This window comes from Corythoichthys intestinalis, chromosome 14 (genome assembly GCF_030265065.1).
Source record: "Corythoichthys intestinalis isolate RoL2023-P3 chromosome 14, ASM3026506v1, whole genome shotgun sequence".
Taxonomy (NCBI): domain Eukaryota; kingdom Metazoa; phylum Chordata; class Actinopteri; order Syngnathiformes; family Syngnathidae; genus Corythoichthys; species Corythoichthys intestinalis.
This window is the reverse complement of record NC_080408.1, coordinates 28,680,707-28,699,948: the sequence shown is the minus strand read 5'-3', so window position 1 is coordinate 28,699,948 and position 19,242 is coordinate 28,680,707. Positions and strand designations below refer to the sequence as shown.

General features: G+C 37.7%; 1 protein-coding gene across 1 annotated transcript in view; it reads left to right on the top strand.

Annotated features, from left to right (window-relative positions):
- The window catches only part of pappa2 (pappalysin 2), a 92,632-nt gene that overhangs the window by 20,398 nt on the left and 52,992 nt on the right, over positions 1-19,242 (top strand). The window contains exons 6-13 of the mRNA XM_057858019.1: positions 4,900-5,039; positions 5,350-5,503; positions 5,715-5,907; positions 7,948-8,075; positions 12,047-12,229; positions 15,821-16,124; positions 18,712-18,840; positions 18,911-18,996. Of these exons, the coding sequence (XP_057714002.1) occupies positions 4,900-5,039; positions 5,350-5,503; positions 5,715-5,907; positions 7,948-8,075; positions 12,047-12,229; positions 15,821-16,124; positions 18,712-18,840; positions 18,911-18,996 (1,317 nt within the window). The remainder of the gene's footprint in view (positions 1-4,899; positions 5,040-5,349; positions 5,504-5,714; positions 5,908-7,947; positions 8,076-12,046; positions 12,230-15,820; positions 16,125-18,711; positions 18,841-18,910; positions 18,997-19,242) is intronic.

The following is a 19,242-nucleotide window of genomic DNA, read 5'->3' as shown; positions in this document are numbered from 1 at the left end:
AATTTCAAAATTGTCCTACATGCATGTGTAATACATAATTGGAAAGCTTAATCTCAATTTTCTGGGGGAAGAAAAATTTTGAACAGGAGGGCATTTGAAATGTTTTTTTTTTTTTTTTTTTTAAACAGCCAAACTAACTGGAGGTGAGAGCACTTGAGAGATTAATTAAAGACGCCATGATTTTAATGAGATATTATTGGGTACTTACTAGGGTTGTTCCGATCATGTTTTTTTGCTCCTGATCCGATCCCGATCGTTTTAGTTTGAGTATCTGCCGATCCCGATATTTCCCGATCCGATTGCTTTTTTTTGCTCCCGATTCAATTCCAATCATTCCCGATAATTTTTCCCAATCATATACATTTTGGCAATGCATTGAGAAAAAAATTAATAAAACTCTGACGAATATATACATTCAACATACAGTACATAAGTACTGTATTTGTTTATTATGACAATAAATCCTCAAGATGGCATTTACATTGTTAACATTCTTTCTGTGAGAGGGATCCACGGATAGAAAGACTTGTGACTTTGTATATTGTGACTAAATATTGCCATCTAGTGTATTTGTTGAGCTTTCAGTAAATGATACTGTAGTCATGCCCAAATGCATGATGGGAAGTGGAACCATGACTGTGCGTAGTGCTACCAGTTGATATATCTTCTCTGCGTTGGGAAATAACATAAGGTGTTAAGACAAAGATCAATTGCTACCTTGCTTCCCCACATTGCTTCCCATGATATTTCTAATCGTAGGGAGAGGGATTGTAAGGCTTTAGCCAAATAAAAAAAGGCTCCAAAGGCTGCCAAAATTCACTCTATTCATTTTACGCTGCCTTTTCTCTCCCTATATAGGTAAAACGGTGCCATTACAGATTAAGCGCGACAATGAGTGAGTGGGTCATGCAGCGCATGCATTAATTGCATTAAATATTTCAACATGATACATTTTTAAAAAAATTAATTACCGCCATTATTAGGATAAATTTGATAACCCTACCTTAAGGCTAATCTAAAGACTCTGGAAGAGTGAAACATATTATGTCTGTAACGTTAAATACAATTAGAAAACGATTTAATTAATATATATAGTATATATATTAAAATAAGGCATGGCCGATATTTTTTTGCCGATTCCGATACTTTGAAAATGACGTGATCAGACATCTCTAGTACTTACCTTCGATCCAAAAACTCCATGTCGCATGTATCATTGAGTGTCAAGACACAGATGTGAATGGCCACAGCTGGATTTTTTGGGGATTTTATGGGTGAAACATGGTAATATAACAAGGGTCGCGATGCAGAAATCGCAGACGTCAAGGAGTGGTCGAGATGTTCTTTTTCATATATTTATCCCTTTTAAAAGGGTTTTTTAAATCAATTTTTCTTTGTTTGGATCAATTATTTATCTTCTAACATATGGGGAAAATCTGCTGTATTTTAAGCCAAAAGAACTGTTGTGTTTGAAAGAACAATATGTCTATATGCTGCCATAGCAGATTCATGGCACATGAAGCCCCGGAACTATTTTCAATTTGTCCATATTACCCTCAAAACCCCCGTTCACAGACGTTGTGCAACCGCTTTTGTTTCAACCCATCCATAAAACGTAAATAATTAATTATATTTATTATTCAAAATGTCATTCATTTTTAGCATAGAATCATTAATTGATGCCTAATATTTCGTTTAAAAAAAAAAAAAAAAAAAAAACGACTTTAAAAAATTATTCACTCGCATATTTTAAACTTTTAAACAAATTACGTCACAATGAAAAAAATGGTGTCTGTAAAAAAGTCACAGATATCTACCTCTCACCTCCAGATAGGGTTTTTCTGTTTAAAAACTTTTTTTTTTTTTTTTTTTAAGAAATGTCCTCCTGTTCAAAATTTTTGTCCCCCAGAAAATTGAGATTTTAAGCTTTCCAAAGATGTATCACACATGCATATAGGACAATTTTGAAATTTGGCCAAATTGGGGGTCTCAGAGCGGAACTTCAAATCACCTGAGTGTTTTCTGCTATATACTGTACATTATATATATACATGTATATATATATATAAATATATATAAATATATATATATATATACAGTGCCTTGCAAAAGTATTCGGCCCCCTTGAACCTTGCAACCTTTTGCCACATTTCAGGCTTCAAACATAAAGATATAAAATTTAAATTTTTTGTCAAGAATCAACAACAAGTGGGACACAATCGTGAAGTGGAACAAAATTTATTGGATAATTTAAACTTTTTTAACAAATAAAAAACTGAAAGGTGGGGCGTGCAATATTATTCGGCCCCCTTGCGTTAATACTTTGTAGCGCCACCTTTTGCTCCAATTACAGCTGCAAGTCGCTTGGGGTATGTTTCTATCAGTTTTGCACATCGAGAGACTGACATTCATGCCCATTCTTCCTTGCAAAACAGCTTGAGCTTAGTGATGTTGGATGGAGAGTGTTTGTGAACAGCAGTCTTCAGCTCTTTCCACAGATTCTCGATTGGATTCAGGTCTGGACTTTGACTTGGCCATTCTAACACCTGGATACGTTTATTTTTGAACCATTCCATTGTAGATTTGGCTTTATGTTTTGGATCATTGTCCTGTTGGAAGATAAATCTCCGTCCCAGTCTCAGGTCTTGTGCAGATACCAACAGGTTTTCCTCCAGAATGTTCCTGTATTTGGCTGCATCCATCTTCCCGTCAATTTTAACCATCTTCCCTGTCCCTGCTGAAGAAAAGCAGGCCCAAACCATGATGCTGCCACCACCATGTTTGACAGTGGGGATGGTGTGTTCAGGGTGATGAGCTGTGTTGCTTTTACGCCAAACATATCGTTTTGCATTGTGGCCAAAAAGTTCAATTTTGGTTTCATCTGACCAGAGCACCTTCTTCCACATGTTTGGTGTGTCTCCCAGGTGGCTTGTGGCAAACTTTAAACAAGACTTTTTATGGATATCTTTGAGAAATGGCTTTCTTCTTGCCACTCTTCCATAAAGGCCAGATTTGTGCAGTGTACGACTGATTGTTGTCCTATGGACAGACTCTCCCACCTCAGCTGTAGATCTCTGCAGTTCATCCAGAGTGATCACGGGCCTCTTGGCTGCATCTCTGATCAGTTTTCTCCTTGTTTGAGAAGAAAGTTTGGAAGGACGGCCGGGTCTTGGTAGATTTGCAGTGGTCTGATTCTCCTTCCATTTCAATATGATGGCTTGCACAGTGCTCCTTGAGATGTTTAAAGCTTGGGAAATCTTTTTGTTTCCAAATCCGGCTTTAAACTTCTCCACAACAGTATCTCGGACCTGCCTGGTGTGTTCCTTGGTTTTCATAATGCTCTCTGCACTTTAAACAGAACCCTGAGACTATCACAGAGCAGGTGCATTTATACGGAGACTTGATTACACACAGGTGGATTCTACTTGTCATCATCGGCATTTAGGACAACATTGGATCATTCAGAGATCCTCACTGAACTTTTGGAGTGAGTTTGCTGCACTGAAAGTAAAGGGGCCGAATAATATTGCACGCCCCACTTTTCAGTTTTTTATTTGTTAAAAAAGTTTAAATTATCCAATAAATGTTGTTCCACTTCACAATTGTGTCCCACTTGTTGTTGATTCTTGACAAAAAAATTAAATTTCATATCTTTATGTTTGAAGCCTGAAATGTGGCGAAAGGGTGCAAGATTCAAGGGGGCCGAATACTTTTGCAAGGCACTGTATGTATGTATATATATATATATATATATATATATATATATATATATATATATATATATATATATATATATATATATATATATATATATATATATATATATATATATATTGTTGAACAGGATTTGCAAATAATTGTATTCAGTATAAATTTACAAATGACGCACAACTTCCCAAGTTAACTGGAAACACGGTTCATATTGTGTTGTACTATACTTTGTTATTGTCCAAATAAGATGGCGAGATCATGATGGCAGAGATTTCCTGGCATATTGCCACTTTCCTCTCCTAATCATTACACCACTTTCCACTGGAAAAGGCAAACCAACATAACAACAAAACACAGAAACATCAGTGTGGGCACGATAAACTTGCTACCCCATTCCACAGTACAGCTGTTCTTAATTTATTACCTTTCCACTTTTTTGTACCACCACTTTGCACCAACATAACAAAAAACCTTGTAGAATTCATGACAAGAAATACTTAAGCATTGTTTTTGCGGTTGGAAAGGTAATAAATACATAGCAAACCTTTGCAAATGGGAATGAATTGCTCATGAACAACAGGAGTTGACAAAGCGCTGTAAAGCCCTTTTTAGTGATAGCAATAATAACCTCCAGAGAGTAAAGTTAATATAAATTGCTGAAGCTAGTACATCCATTCCACTTATTAGCAGGAAAAATTAAGGCTTCCTGAAATGTGCAGGAAAATACTGAAATGAGACAATATTTGAGTGTTGATATCTTATCTTATAGTCTTACATTATTGTGATATCAAACCCAAAATGTTTCATGACGGTTAGAATAGTATTTCAATCCAATTGAGGATAGTGTAAAGTAGTAAATGTGTATTTTATTGATTGATTAGCTCATGATATCTAATTATCATATAATACTGAAATGAGAGAATTGGAAGTGATTGCAATATTATGTAATTTGAATGTGAAAAATGGGTAAAATTAGTCTGTAAATGGGAATAATTTGACAATTTGAGGCAATATGAAATTTAGTCCCATTGATGGAGGCACAGCACTCCTCCATCTGGCAGTGATAAGGGAATTTATAGATAGTCAAATGGACACTGATTTGTCAACCATGAGTGTATTCATTTAAATTGAAGCTCACAATTCTGTAATACCTTAAGCATATTAACAATATTTAGCTCTTTTCCTCAGGTGGAATGGTGCTGAACCCATCCTATTTCGGCACAAGTGGACACCACAACACTATGATACATGAAATGGGCCACATATTTGGACTGTACCATGTCTTCAAGGGAGTGAGTGAACGAGACTCCTGTGATGACCCATGTCAGGTAAAAATGGACCTACCAATTTTGACAGCATGGCCTCATAGCAGACATCATTTACAGTACATGAAATGTTCTCTTTTTGTGGGATTTTTTTTCAATTGAGTATTCCAAAGTGGCCTTCAGTAACTTACAAAATCATGTTGAAAAAAATTGGCATTGCAAAAAAATTTGAAATTGAACAATATTCTTATATTTACAAATAAGATTAGAAAATAAATAGCTGGTCACCTGCTGTCTGTGCAATTTGGACATTGTCAACTGTATCAAACCTTTCATTTACAAGTATGCGTGTTTTGTCATGTGTAATCTATAGGAAACCACACCATCTATGGAAACAGGAGATCTGTGCGCTGACACTGCGCCAACACCCAAATCCAAAGCCTGCCATGATCCTGGAACTGTTAACGATACATGTGGTATCACCATGTACCAGGACACACCATATAATAATTACATGAGTTATACAGGTTAATGAATTTATCTAATTGAAGAAAACAAAAAATAAACAATCAACAAAAAACAAAAACAAGTGATGAACAAAAAAAGTGCCAGCTCACTTTTTACCTGCCTCTGAATGATAATCAATTATGAGATGACGTGGACAAACATTGGGATTCTGACATAATCCATAATGATTAGTTGATACTCATTCTTTTATTTTTTTCCTCCCACTAATAGATGATAACTGCACCAATCATTTTACCCCCAACCAAGTAGCCAGGATGCACTGCTATCTTGACTTGGTCTATCAGAACTGGCTGATGAAACACCGACCTGGTACCATCCCTCTGCCACCAATGGTGACTGACCAGAGTCCAGATTCTGTCTCTATTTATTGGCTGGCACCATTAATGGGGTCACTCTATGAAAGGTACCCTTAAGTGTTTTTTTGTATGATTTGTGTTAGTTTTGTTTTATGAAATAAACAGCTAATGACAAATTGGAATGCAATAAGCAGCTCTTCAGTTAGTGCCTTGCACTAGTTGCTACAGCTAGCTAACTAGCAGGATTCAAGCCTTATTTTTGTTAAACTGTCCTGACAAAACCTTCTATAACAAATAAACTAGGGCTGTCAAAATTATCGCGTTAAGGCGCGGTAATTAATTTTTAAAATTAATCACGTTAAAATATTTGACGCAATTAATGCACATGTCCCGCTCAGAAAGTATTCTGCCTTTTGGTAAGTTTTACAGCAAGGCTTTTTGTGCTGTCCAACAGCGAACTCTTGTGGTCGCTTTGCTACATGGTTTATTGTTTTCTTGCCAGTTCATTATGGCTGCACGACGTCTCGGGCTGATAATGTTGTGCTTATATGATCCTTGGACAAGATTTGTCCGTAAGTATGGTTGTTGTAAAGAATGTACATATTATGTTAGTAAGCGAAATGTTATATTTTTTGTATGAGACACTTTTTGTTTATGTTTAGTGAACCTGTATAGCGTGCTAAGCTAACGTTGTTGCTAATGCAATGCTTGTGTACTTTTATTTAGTATTTTTATGACGGTCTAAAGAGGACAATGGTTTGAGACCATTTTATTAATAAATCAGATGAAAAAGGAAGAAGTCTAATTATTAAGGCGTCGTTCACTAGCTGTCTAGCTTTGGAAAAAGTAGACGCTTCGGAGTGAGGACAGCATAGACAGATTTAAATGACAGTAGAGTGAAATGCCCGCTACAGTCCTTATGTACCGTATGTTGAATGTATATATCCATTTTGTGTCTTATCTTTCCATTCCAACAATTTATTTTACAGAATATACAGTATATATAATTTACAGAAAAATATGGCATATTTTATAGATGGTTTGAATTGCGATTAATTGTGATTAATTACGATTAATTAATTTTTAAGTTGTAATTAAAATTAAAAATGAAAATTTTAATCGTTTGACAGCCCTAAAATAAACATAATCATGTTATTTAAGTGAGTATATCCACGATGAAATAAACTGCTAATGAGAAATTGAAATGCAATAAGCAGCTAGCCAGTTAGTGCTTGGCACTAGTTGCTACAGCTTGCTAACTAGCAGGATTCAAGCCTTCCCTGTTCCTTTTTGTTACTAAACTCTTGGCTCGCGAAGGTCTTGCAATATTATTTTTGCAAATTGAATTGAAACTGAAGTGAAATCTATTTGTGTTTTCCACGTCTCTCTCCCCTAACACACCTGAATCAAATGATTATATCATCAGCAACCTCTCCAGAAGCCTGATAATGATCCGGATTATTTTGATTCAGGTGTGTTGGAGGAGGGAGACATGGAAAACACGACAGGAAAAGTGGCACCGAGGTCCGGATTTAGTGAACCCTGCTATGTATCAATTTAAAGCACAGGTGTCAAATCAATTCCAGAAAGGGCCTAGTGGGTGCTGGATTTTGTTCCAACTGATACCGCGCAGAGAGTTTAACCAATGAACTTCCTGCTGAAACAAGCAGCACCTGACAAAGTTTAACTGATTACACATGTAAAAGATCTAATTGGTGAAAAGGTGTCCTCTTCATTGGTTGGAAAGCAAACCTGCACCCACTAGGCCCTTTCTGGAATCGGTTTGACACCTGTGATTTAAAGCATTGTTATTGTATTATATTAAGACAGGCAAAGGTAATAGAGATGCACCAAAAATTAAATGTCCAAATTGTGACAATGTGGTTTTAGTTCTTTAGTTAGCCCTTTTTTTCAAAATTACAATACCGAAACCGAAAAGTTGCATTGACACAAGCAAATAGCTCAGTAACATGCACTTGTCTTGCTACTAGAGAGGTAACATTTTTGGTGAATGAGAGTGTGTTGGCTTGGCATGACACCGTCACCATTCACTTTCCACCTCTTCTTGCCCCCTTTGAGCAGTCAAAAACAGGGGTTCCAGGTTGTCTTTCCAGCTTTGGAAACTTTCATGTTTTCTCTTGTGACAGCTCCCACATGTCTGGCGTCAATTGTGGAGATTGTGACAAAGATGGTGTCTACCACCAGTATGCTAATGAGGCGGCCTCACCACGCATTTGCGACACTTCAGGATACTGGGCACCTGATGAGGCTATTGGTCAGTCAAACAATTGACGTATTAGTTTAACATTGTGTGCTATGAATGTCTTAGGCTATGTTTACTCTATGTGTCAATTCCAAATTCTTTTCACAGTAATTAATATGGTACCACTGAGGCGGGGATGCGTACCGTTATACTTTGTCGCAACTTTGGGGATTTTTTTTATGCGAATGGAGCTAAATTTTGTTAATCTAATTGCTTAATGTGCAGTATCTCGAACGAAAAGTTCATGTCCGCACCTTCGTCCACCATTGCTCATTTGCGTCTGTTGTTTTGTCGAGCAATGGTGGCATCTTTCAATTAATAGTGACATATGCGTGTGTTCATACTTCAGAGGTGTTGGATATACAGTGGGGCAAATAAGTATTTAGTCAACCACAAACTGTGCAAGCTCTCCTACTTAAAAAGATTAGAGAGGCCTGTAATTGTCAACATGGGTAAACCTCAACCATGAGAGACAGAAAGTGAAAAAAAAGACAGAAAATCACATTGTTTGATTTTTAAAGAATTTATTTCCAAATTACAGTGGAAAATAAGTATTTGGTCACCTGCAAACAAGCAAGATTTCTGGCTGTCAAAGAGGTCTAACTTCTAACGAGGTCTGACGAGGCTCCACTCGTTACCTGTATTAATGGCACCTGTTTTAACTCATTATCGGTATAAAAGACACCTGTCCACAACCTCAGTCAGTCAACTCCAAACTCCATTATGGCCAAGACCAAAGAGCTGTCGAAGGACACCAGAGACAAAATTGTAGACCTGCACCAGGCTGGGAAGTTTGAATCTGCAATAGGTAAAACGCTTGTTGTAAAGAAATCAACTGTGGGAGTAATTATTAGAAAATGGAAGACATACAAGACCACTGATAATCTCCCTCGATCTGGGGCTCCATGCAAGATCTCACCTAGTCGTGTCAAAATGATAAGAAGAACGGTGAGCAAAAATCCCAGAACCACACAGCGGGACCTAGTGAGTGGCCTACAGAGAGCTGGGACCACAGTAACAAAGGCTACTATCAGTAACACAATGCGCCTCCAGGGACTCAAATCCTGCACTGCCAGACGTGTCCCCCTGCTGAAGAAAGTACACGTCCAGGCCCGTCTGTGGTTCGCTAGAGAGCATTTGGATGGAATGGCAGAGGACTGGGAGAATGTGTTATGGTCAGATGAAACCGAAATAGAACTTTTTGGTAGAAACACAGGTTCTCGTGTTTGGAGGAGAAAGAATACTGAATTACATCTGAAGAACACCATACCTACTGTGAAGCATGGGGGTGGAAACATCATGCCTTGGGGCTGTTTTTCTGCAAAGGGACCAGAACGACTGATCTGTGTAAAGGAAAGAATGAATGGGGCCATGTATAGAGAGATTTTGAGTGAAAATCTCCTTCCATCAGCAAGGGCATTGAAGATGAGACGTGGCTGGGTCTTTCAGCATGACAATGATCCCAAACACACAGCCAGGGCAACAAAGGAGTGGCTTTGTAAGAAGCATTTCAAGGTGCTGGAGCCAGGAGCCAGTCTCCAGATCTCAACCCCATCGAAAATTTGTGGAAGGAGTTCAAAGTCCGTGTTGCCCAACGACAGCCCCAAAACACAGTGGCGCCACCAGGGGGTGGCCAGGGGTGGCCACGGCCACCCCTATAAATTGGTTGGCCACCCCACTGGCCACCCCGCTTGCCAGTATATCGTTAGATTGTTGTAGCATCAGTTATGCATTTCATCCCAAATGAATGCATTTATTTTGAAAAATGTAGGGCTGTCAAATTTATCGCGTTAACGGGCAGTAATTATTAAAAAAAAAAAATTAATCACGTGAAAATATTTATCGCAATTAACGCACGGTGTACGACTTATTCACGCATTGCCGCAAATAGCCTACAATGGCGCCGTTTTACTTATATACAGAGATATGAAGCAGAGTGAAGTAGATACAAGCTTTCATTGGGGCCGTGCTTTTAATTGACAAAAGCTTTGTCATCGCTCCCACAGCAACTATAAATATTGTGGGAAGCGATGTGGGGAAGAATGAGAGGAGTTGATCTTTTTCTTAACACCCTGTAGTGTACCCAACGCAGAGAAGATATAGCATTTGCAGCCACCACACACAGTCATGGTTGCACCACTTCCCATCATGCATTTGGGCAGAACAGTTAAGTCGCTACAGTATCATTTACTGAAAGCTCAACAAATACACTAGATGGCAATATTTAGTCACAATATACAAACTCACATTTATCATATAAGAATTACAAGTCTTTCTATCCGTGGATCCCTCTCACAGAAAGAATGTTAATAATGTTAATGCTATCTAGTGGATTCATCGTTATAATAAACAAATACAGTACTTATGTACAGTATGTTAAATGTATATATCTGTCTGTCTTATCTTTCCATTCCAACAATAATTTACAGAAAATATGGCATATTTTAGAGATGGTTTGAATTGTGATTAATTACGGTTAATTTTTAAGCTGTGATTAACTCGATTAAAAATTTTAATCGTTTGACAGCCCTAGTTAAATGTATACCTTATGCCTAATATATACATAACACAATAAAACAGAATTGTTGTAGAACTCAAAATGTTGACTGGACAGTTATGGACAATGCACATTAAATCATTAGTAACATCAAATATTACACAATACACCAAAGTACCGTATTGGCCCGAATATAAGACGACCCCGATTATAAGACGACCCCCTCTTTTTCAAGACTCAAGTTTGAAAAAAGACTTTTTGAACACCAAATTAATTTTTATACAGAAAATAATTACAATACATCTGAAACAAATGATTATAACAATATATTTGAGAGAAAATGCATTTAATTTCGCATTCAAAACTTAATATCTGAACATTTAAACATTTAACATTTAAATGTGTAAACTGAAGTGCAATCAAATTCATAAATGAATGGCTTCTGGTTTTTGAAATATAAATAAGAAAAAAATATTGTGATAAAACAAAATTGCAATAACTGCATTAATTATCAAAGTGAAGTCTAACTGCAACTGAAGTTCAGCATTCGATTCATTGATGACTGGCGCCATCCAGCGTCGTGAATGGGTATATGCCTAGGCCGCAGTTTTTTTTGTTTTTTTTTAGGCCGCAGTTATAAGACGTCCCCCAGGTTTTCATTCTTACTTTAATGCAAAAAACACCGTCTTATATTCGGGCCAATACGGTATATCAGTAGCCGTGTCTTTAAGTCTTTCTGATAGTTTTCCCCTGACCTTTTTACTGCAATAATATAATGAAAACCTGAAATTATGGCGTTTAGTTTTGGCCACCCCAAGATTTTAAGTGGCCCCATCTGGCCACCCCTATGAAAAATTTCTGGAGGCGCCACTGCCAAAACATCACTGCTCTAGAGGAGATCTGCATGGAGGAATGGGCCAAAATACCAGCAACAGGGTGTGAAAAGCTTATGTAGAGTTACAGAAAACGTTTGGCCTCCGTTATTACCAACAAAGGGTACATAATAAAGTATTGAGATGAACTTTTGGTATTGACCAAATACTTATTTTCCACCATGATTTGCAAATAAATTCTTTAAAAATTAAACAGTGTGATTTTCTGTTTTTTTTCCCACATTCTATCTCTCATGGGTGAGGTTTACCCATGTTGACAATCACAGGCCTCTCTAATATTGTCAAGTGGGAGAACTTGCACAATTAGTGGTTGACTCAATACTCATTTGCCCAACTGTACATCTGATTTTTATCCACATATGAATGAGCCCAAGTTGGATCGGAAAAATTGGAATTGGATGGTTCACACAGCATGAAAAACAAATCAGTGCAGAGTACAAGTCAGTTTTTTGAAAAAGTATTGGTCAACGACAAGTCCAAAAATAAAAGAATAACACTAAACTTTAGGTTTATGATACAGTATCAATTTAAAACTACTGCATGTTACATAGGAAAGATGAATAGTTCTATTCTGTGTTATTTCCACATCACAGGCCCACCGGATGTCGAGCAGCCATGTGAGCCGAGTCTTCAAGCTTGGAGTCCTGAACTCAGCCTTTATGATACTAATGTGACATCCCCCTGTCCTGAACCTGAGGGTTGTACTCTCATGCTCAAATTTCTCTTCCCCATTGTTCCACAAACTCTTACGCTCTGGATAACATACATCTCCACAAGTAAGTCTGAACTTATAGCTTTTTATCACAATTTTGTATCTTAAAGCGACACATTATATTAAGTATAGTCTCTGGACACACAAAAAAAAGTTTTGATAAAATTCTTCATTTCAAACCTGTGGGAAGTTTGGGGAGTCCGTAAAGGCGTGGTTAGAGGACTCCTGTACAAAAGAATTGGAGGATGGTTCAGAAATATTTGGACCTCGAAATTATTTTCGTGATTTTGCCTTCTATGAATCCAAATTAGTTGAGGTCATCTGAAAAAGGTGAAATCATACAGCTTCATCATTTTCTAAATGCATTTGCGTCTGTATATGTCGGAAAACACTCAGGTGACTTGAGGTTCCACTCTGAGACCCCCAATTTGGCCAAATTTTAAAATTGTCCGATATGCATGTGTGATACATCATTGAAAAGCTTAAAATCTCAATTTTCTGGGGGAAGAAAAATTTTAAACATGAGGGAATTAAAAAAAAAAAAAATTCTAAATAGCAAAACCCTATCTTGAGGAGAGAGCACACGAGAACATAGTTAAAGACGCCATGATTTTATCGAGATATTATCGCGTACTTACCTCTTTTCCATCCAAAAACTCCATGTTGCATGTATCACCAAGTGTCAACACACAGCTGTGAATGGCCACAGCCAGATTTTTGGGGGATTTTATGGGTGAAACATGGTAATACATGAAGGGTCATTATGTAGATATCGCAGACATCAAGGAGTGATCGAGATTTTCATTTTCACATATTTACCCTTTTAAACGTTTTTTTTTAATTTTTATTTGTTTGGATCGATTATTTTTGGATCGATTATTTATCATCTAAAAAGCAACAGCAACAGCAACTATTAATATTGTTGGAAGCAACGTGGGGAAGAATGACAGGAGTTTTTCTTAACACCCTGTAATGTACCCAACGCAAAGAAGATATAGCATTTGCAGCCACCACACACAGTCATGGTTGCACCACTTCCCATCATGCATTTGGGCAGAACAGTTAAGTCGCGACAGTATCATTTACTGAAAGCTCAACAAATACACTAGATGGCAATATTTAGTCACATTATACAAACTCACATTTATCCTTTAAGAATTAAGTCTTTCTATCCGTGGATCCCTTTCACAGAACGAATGTTAATAATGTTAATGCTATCTAGTGGATTCATCGTTATAATAAACAAATACAGTACTTATGTACAGTATGTTAAATGTATATATCTGTCTGTCTTATCTTTCCATTCCAACAATAATTTACAGAAAAATATGGCATATTTTAGAGATGGTTTGAATTGTGATTAATTACGATAAATTAATTTTTAAGCTGTGATTAACTCGATTAAAAATTTTAATCGTTTGGCAGCCCTAGTTAAATGTACACCTTATGCCTAATATATACATAACACAATAAAAACAGAATTGTTGTGGAACTCAAAATGTTGACTGGACAGTTATGGACTATGCACATTAAATCATTAGTAACATCAAATATTACACAATACACCAAAATATATCAGTAGCCGTGTCCTGCAATAATGCAATGCAATAATATAATGAAAACCTGAAATTATGGCTTTTAGTTTTGGCCACCTCAAGATTTTAGGTGACCCCATCTGGCCACCCCTATGAAAAATTTCTGGAGGCGTCACTGGGTGTGTGGCGATGTTTTGTTCTCACTCAAGCAAAAAGTTGTATGAGTGGCCAAAGGATAGCAAGGCACGTAAATGGACATCTTTCGTTCGCACGAAGTGAATGAATTTCACGCCATCATCGAGTAGTGTTCTCTGCTGCAAACACTTCGAAAATGTCTGCTTCCTTAACCGGTCTGCTTATGATCAAGGATTTGCCAAAAAGTGTGATTTTTAGATAGATTTAGATAGATAGATAGACTTTGTCAAAGCAGAGCTGCCACCTGTTGTGGAATGAACAGTATAAGCTAGCGACGTTAGCCGAAAGTTAACTCGTGGCAATCCCCGATCTTAGTTGTTGTTGCGTTCGCTAGGTTAAGCGTGTTTAAACTGTGCGTCATCTATGATCTTGTCCGAAAGGGTTAATCCACTGTCAATCGGGCAAGGGGGGTGGATGTGCATATAAGCGGGTCGGCGTCGCGGTAATTCACGGTCACGTTGCCGTAAGAGACACACACCACCGGTGAGTTTGTGCACATTTATTTGTATTTGTATTATGTATTTCCACCTTCATGCTTCAAGCATTGCATTGCATTTGTACGGTTCGGTGTTTCTTTCAAGGTGATCGCTTGATAGCCTTCTAGTTTGTGTTATACGTACGAGAGCCGCTGACAGGTGTAATGACAGGTTTAATGTGTGGCAGCGAATCGGCGAGCGCGCAGGTCACGCAGTGAATTATGGGAAATGTAGTCTCGGGACAACACTGAAGTGGTGCTTTGTAATCTGTTCGCTTGTGTGAAAAAACTACATTTCCTCACGCTATTAGACGCCACTTCCTCCCGAGAGCCCCGAGCTGTGTTGTACTGTTAGCTCCATGTGTTAATAAAGAAACAAAGTTGTCAGCACGTCGTGTGTTCGATACATTTGTAAACAAAAAGCTCATAACAAGACACTATGCACGATCCTTTTAAGAGACGCTGGAGTAGTAGGAGGCGAGGAGGAGATCAGCGAGAAGCAAAACTTCGCGGTCGAATGTGGCGGCAGTCCGCTATTATTTTGTTTTCTTATTGTTGCCACAATAAAGTGGAGAAAGCCATCAACGACTCATCTCCTTCTTTCCCCCCAACGTTTTTATATTATTACTTTATATGCACGAGAGCTGCCGGGTCTGCCAAAATGAACATGAAGTCTGATTATCATTTTTTTTAACAATGTCATCAGATAGACAAAATCATAAACTTATATGCAAATGCCTGCATCTTCAAATCATGAAAATAATAACAGCCTATATCTTACCAATCTTGTAATCTCGATGGGTCTTGTATCCATTCCATGTCAGGTAGTCTAAGCACATTGTTTGCATCCTGATTATCGTCTGGCTAATACATGTTAGGTCCAACACCAAATTCCAGCCTCCTCTTCTTCCTCCAACTCTTCAAAAACTTGGATCTCCTCCCTTGCGCTCTATCTTTCGCTGTTTGAATCACTGTTTGAAGGGCTTTGTATGGCGGCCATATGTATGGAGCTGCCATCGCTGTTCCTGGTGTGACGTATCACTTCCGGGTTCGTCCCCTTTCAGGCTCGAACTTCGGAAACGCAATTATTTTGTCAAATATACAACATAGAAATGATTTTTTCATGCTTTATTTGTTGGACAATGTTTAATTTAATTGTGACCCTATTTGGCATGTTATGAAATTACTTCACATTTCTGCTTCAATGCGCCATGAATCTGTTATGGCAGCATCTAAACATATTGTTCTATCAAACAACAGTTGTTATGGCTTAAAATACAGCACTTTCTTTTAAAGAGGAGTGCAAGAGCAGTGCTTTTTCAGTCTTGTCTGCATTTTCCGCCATATACAAGTAACACTTGCACGGGTGTAAGAGTCAAAACAAACCATTATTCCATTATTATAGAAAATACACTAATTTGATCCACTTCATTCATTTACTTCTTCTCAGACAATCCTGCCATTGCTGACATAGAGCTGATAACAGACACAGGTAAAACCATGAGCCTTGGACCACAGCACATCTTCTGTGACATGCCCTTCACCCTACGGCTCGATACCAACAATGTTGCCATCAGTGCCATAAAGCTCTTCACCTTTGATGAGAAGATGGAGATTGATGCCGCAATGTTGTCTTCTGGCCCTGGTAGTCATCTCTGCTCTGGCTGTCGACCTTTGTTGTATCATATTCACCGGCGGCCACCCTTCACCAGCAAATTGCCATCACCTCAGACCCAGCAGATATTCAAGGACAGGTCATTATGATTAAGTGATTATTGAAGTACGATGTAACTTTTCAAGATGACCAAAACATTAAGGTAAAATTCAGATTCTACAAAATTAAACATTCAGATAGCAGTGACTTCAGTCAAGGCCAATTGTTTTATTCAATATCAATTAATGATAACCTTGAAGGAAAATGATTGGTCGTTGTTGCTTTTTAAAAAAAAAATTTTTTTATAATGACAACCCTTTTTCCCAAGCAGGAAACTCCATATACAAGTTTTTTTTGCATTAGAAAAAGCAATCAAAGGATCAGCAACAAAAACATTTTGATTATCTAATAATAAAATAAGAACTGGCATATTAATATCAGTTCACAAAATACCACAAATGTATTTTCCAGTTTTTTAAATACAAAGTAAATACTACTATAATTAGAGTCAAGCTAAGCCTAATGCATCGACTGTGGAAACAAATATTTTATGACTGATGTTAGTTGGACTGGGCCACACAGGCTTTTTATATCAGGAACACATCTATTTGACACAAGTAATGTCTCAGTGCAAAATGATTTAAGACGTGGTGAGAGTCAAGTTATGAGGAACTGAAGGTCAAAGGGGGCTTGATGTGTGGTGAGTGAAGTTGGGGTAGAGTACTTGTTTTTGGCTGGGACCTAGGTAGGAGCAAGAGAGGATTAATTAGAGCCGATAATGAAAAGGAAATGTGGGGAAAGTTGGACATCGTAAAAGATAAGAATCAAGAGAGATCAAGAATTACCGGTAAGTGCTGCAAGAGGGTTTGGCACTAGGATGAGAAGTATGAGTAAGACACAGCGGAGGTTAAGCAACACAAGAGCCAACATATTTTGAATAAGAACCAATTGTGGAATCAGAGTCCATAAACACCAGTGACTGCTTGGAATTTGTCGAGCATTTTACTGCTTCTGTGGCTGCACTGTGGTGAAAACAGGCTACACAACAATAATTTTATTCTATTCAGTTAATTATGCCCTCTGATAATGGCCACAGACCCAACCAGGGGGTACACTGCATCTGTGCCATAGTCACCTGACATAGGATCTGTCTCACTCCTCACACAGAGAAGGTTATATAGCCTTTCTGTGATTGGCTAATGTATATATGTAAAGTAAGAGGAAGGTCGTGGGGAAAAAGGTAAAGCTACAGGTTTCAAATAACCCTTGTAAACAAATAATGGTTAAATAGATTGACCCAATGTCCTCTTTTCCCTTGACATACCCACTTTCTACGTCCAATTTAGCGCATCCAGGATTTTTTCTATCTTTTTAAAAATTAAAGAGTGTCTGATTTCACTCAATGTGAGTGTGCACATGTGTGTATGTATGCATGTGTATTATACAGTGTATAGTTGGTTATGGTCCGGGCTGGGTACGAGTGTCCTGTTTTTTTGTAAATCAAAACAGTGTTTATCAGTGAAGTAATCAGTGTTTACTTCCTTACCAGTGAATCTCGTGTGCCAGAGGAAACAATTCTGATGAAGCAGCCAAACAGTTATGTAATGAAACAGTAATGGAAACATGCAGGTAATTCAGTTTTTGGGATCAGTGGCCCCCCTATTATCAGTAAAAATGTAAATCAATAATAAGAAATTTGAACTTACTTTGCAAGTCGATTTATAGTTTGTGCCCCTAAAATTTAATGTTAAGGTGTCATGTGCTGTTACTAAAATAAGTTAAGTCTCTAGTCCTGCTATTACTACAATAAATCCATGTCCATGTCGATACTAAAAATCCATTTGTGGTGTTTTGAGGGCATGCCAAAGCAACAGATGGAGCTCTCAAATGAAAATGTAAGCCATATTATTCATAGGAGGCATCTCAAGAAAAGGGGAATCATGCCGACTACTACCGTAGTGTAATGTTTATCAGATATCTGAATATCCATCTATTTCTATTCCACATATCCCTTTTCATAGTTGTAGGGCTTTGGAGTCTTTCCCAGATGACATTGTGTCTGTGGTAGGGGACACCTTAAGTATTTTCCCGAGTCAAACAACCATTAACGACCTAGAGAAATTTTAGCTAGCATGCACCTTTTTGGAATGTGGAAGTAAGCCACGGTGCCAACACAGATGTTTGAGAACATACAAAGGCTAAATCCAAGTTTTAAACCCAGAACTACATGACTGTGATGCAGATCCGCCAACGTGTCGCAGTGGTCTGCAAGACCTCGTAAATTTAGTTAAAACAAAAAGGTAAAATTAGTTGATAGCATTAGATAGCAATAGATATCCAATAGATTAATGATTTCATAAATAAAATCAACATATAGTACAACCTTAGATACAGTGAGCGTAAAATTGAAAGGTTAATGCAACAGTATGCTTCCATTTTTTGCAGTAGAATCATGGGTTTGAATTTTGAGTTGATTTAATTGATTTAATATTGCACAATTATAAGAAAAGGGCCATCTTTACCCTTTAATATGCTATGGTGTATTCTGAATGAATTTGTAATTAATTCCAATAAATATTATTACATTGCACAGTGCAAAACCAACATCAATAAGTGAAATTTCATGAACTTTAATTTGAAGTTTAAATCCACACAATTTAAGAACAAGGAAATGCTCTTCTCCGCAGAACTGTAAAAATGGGAGAAAGGTATGAGTACATGATCCAGGTAGAAAGGGATGGTATGCTCAGCCATATCTCTCCATCCCTTTTTTACACGCATGGCCAGCCTTACTGCGGAGATGGTGTCATTCAAGGGTATGAACACTTAACCGAGTCTATACCGTCAATAAAAACTAAGCCAATAGTGTCTGTACTGTCTCTGTAGGGCTGATGAATGTGACGATGGAAATATGTTAGATGGCGATGGATGCTCTAAGAAGTGTCGGAAGGAAAAGGGTTTCAACTGTGTTGGTGAGTCCCAAAAAGCATGCTTGTAAATGGTGTTAAAACATTCTTTAGTATACTCACTTTTTGGACTGAGCGCTTGAATTTATTTATGTACTGTAACAAATGTCTATTGTCAAGTACGCAGTTTTTAAAGCTTGACCTCACCCTTTCACTTTATGACAAAGCACCAGATGAAACAGGAATTTAGCTCATGGGTACTCTGCTGTGAGGAAATTGTGTATTGACTCTGCACCACTCTCTTTGTAGTCT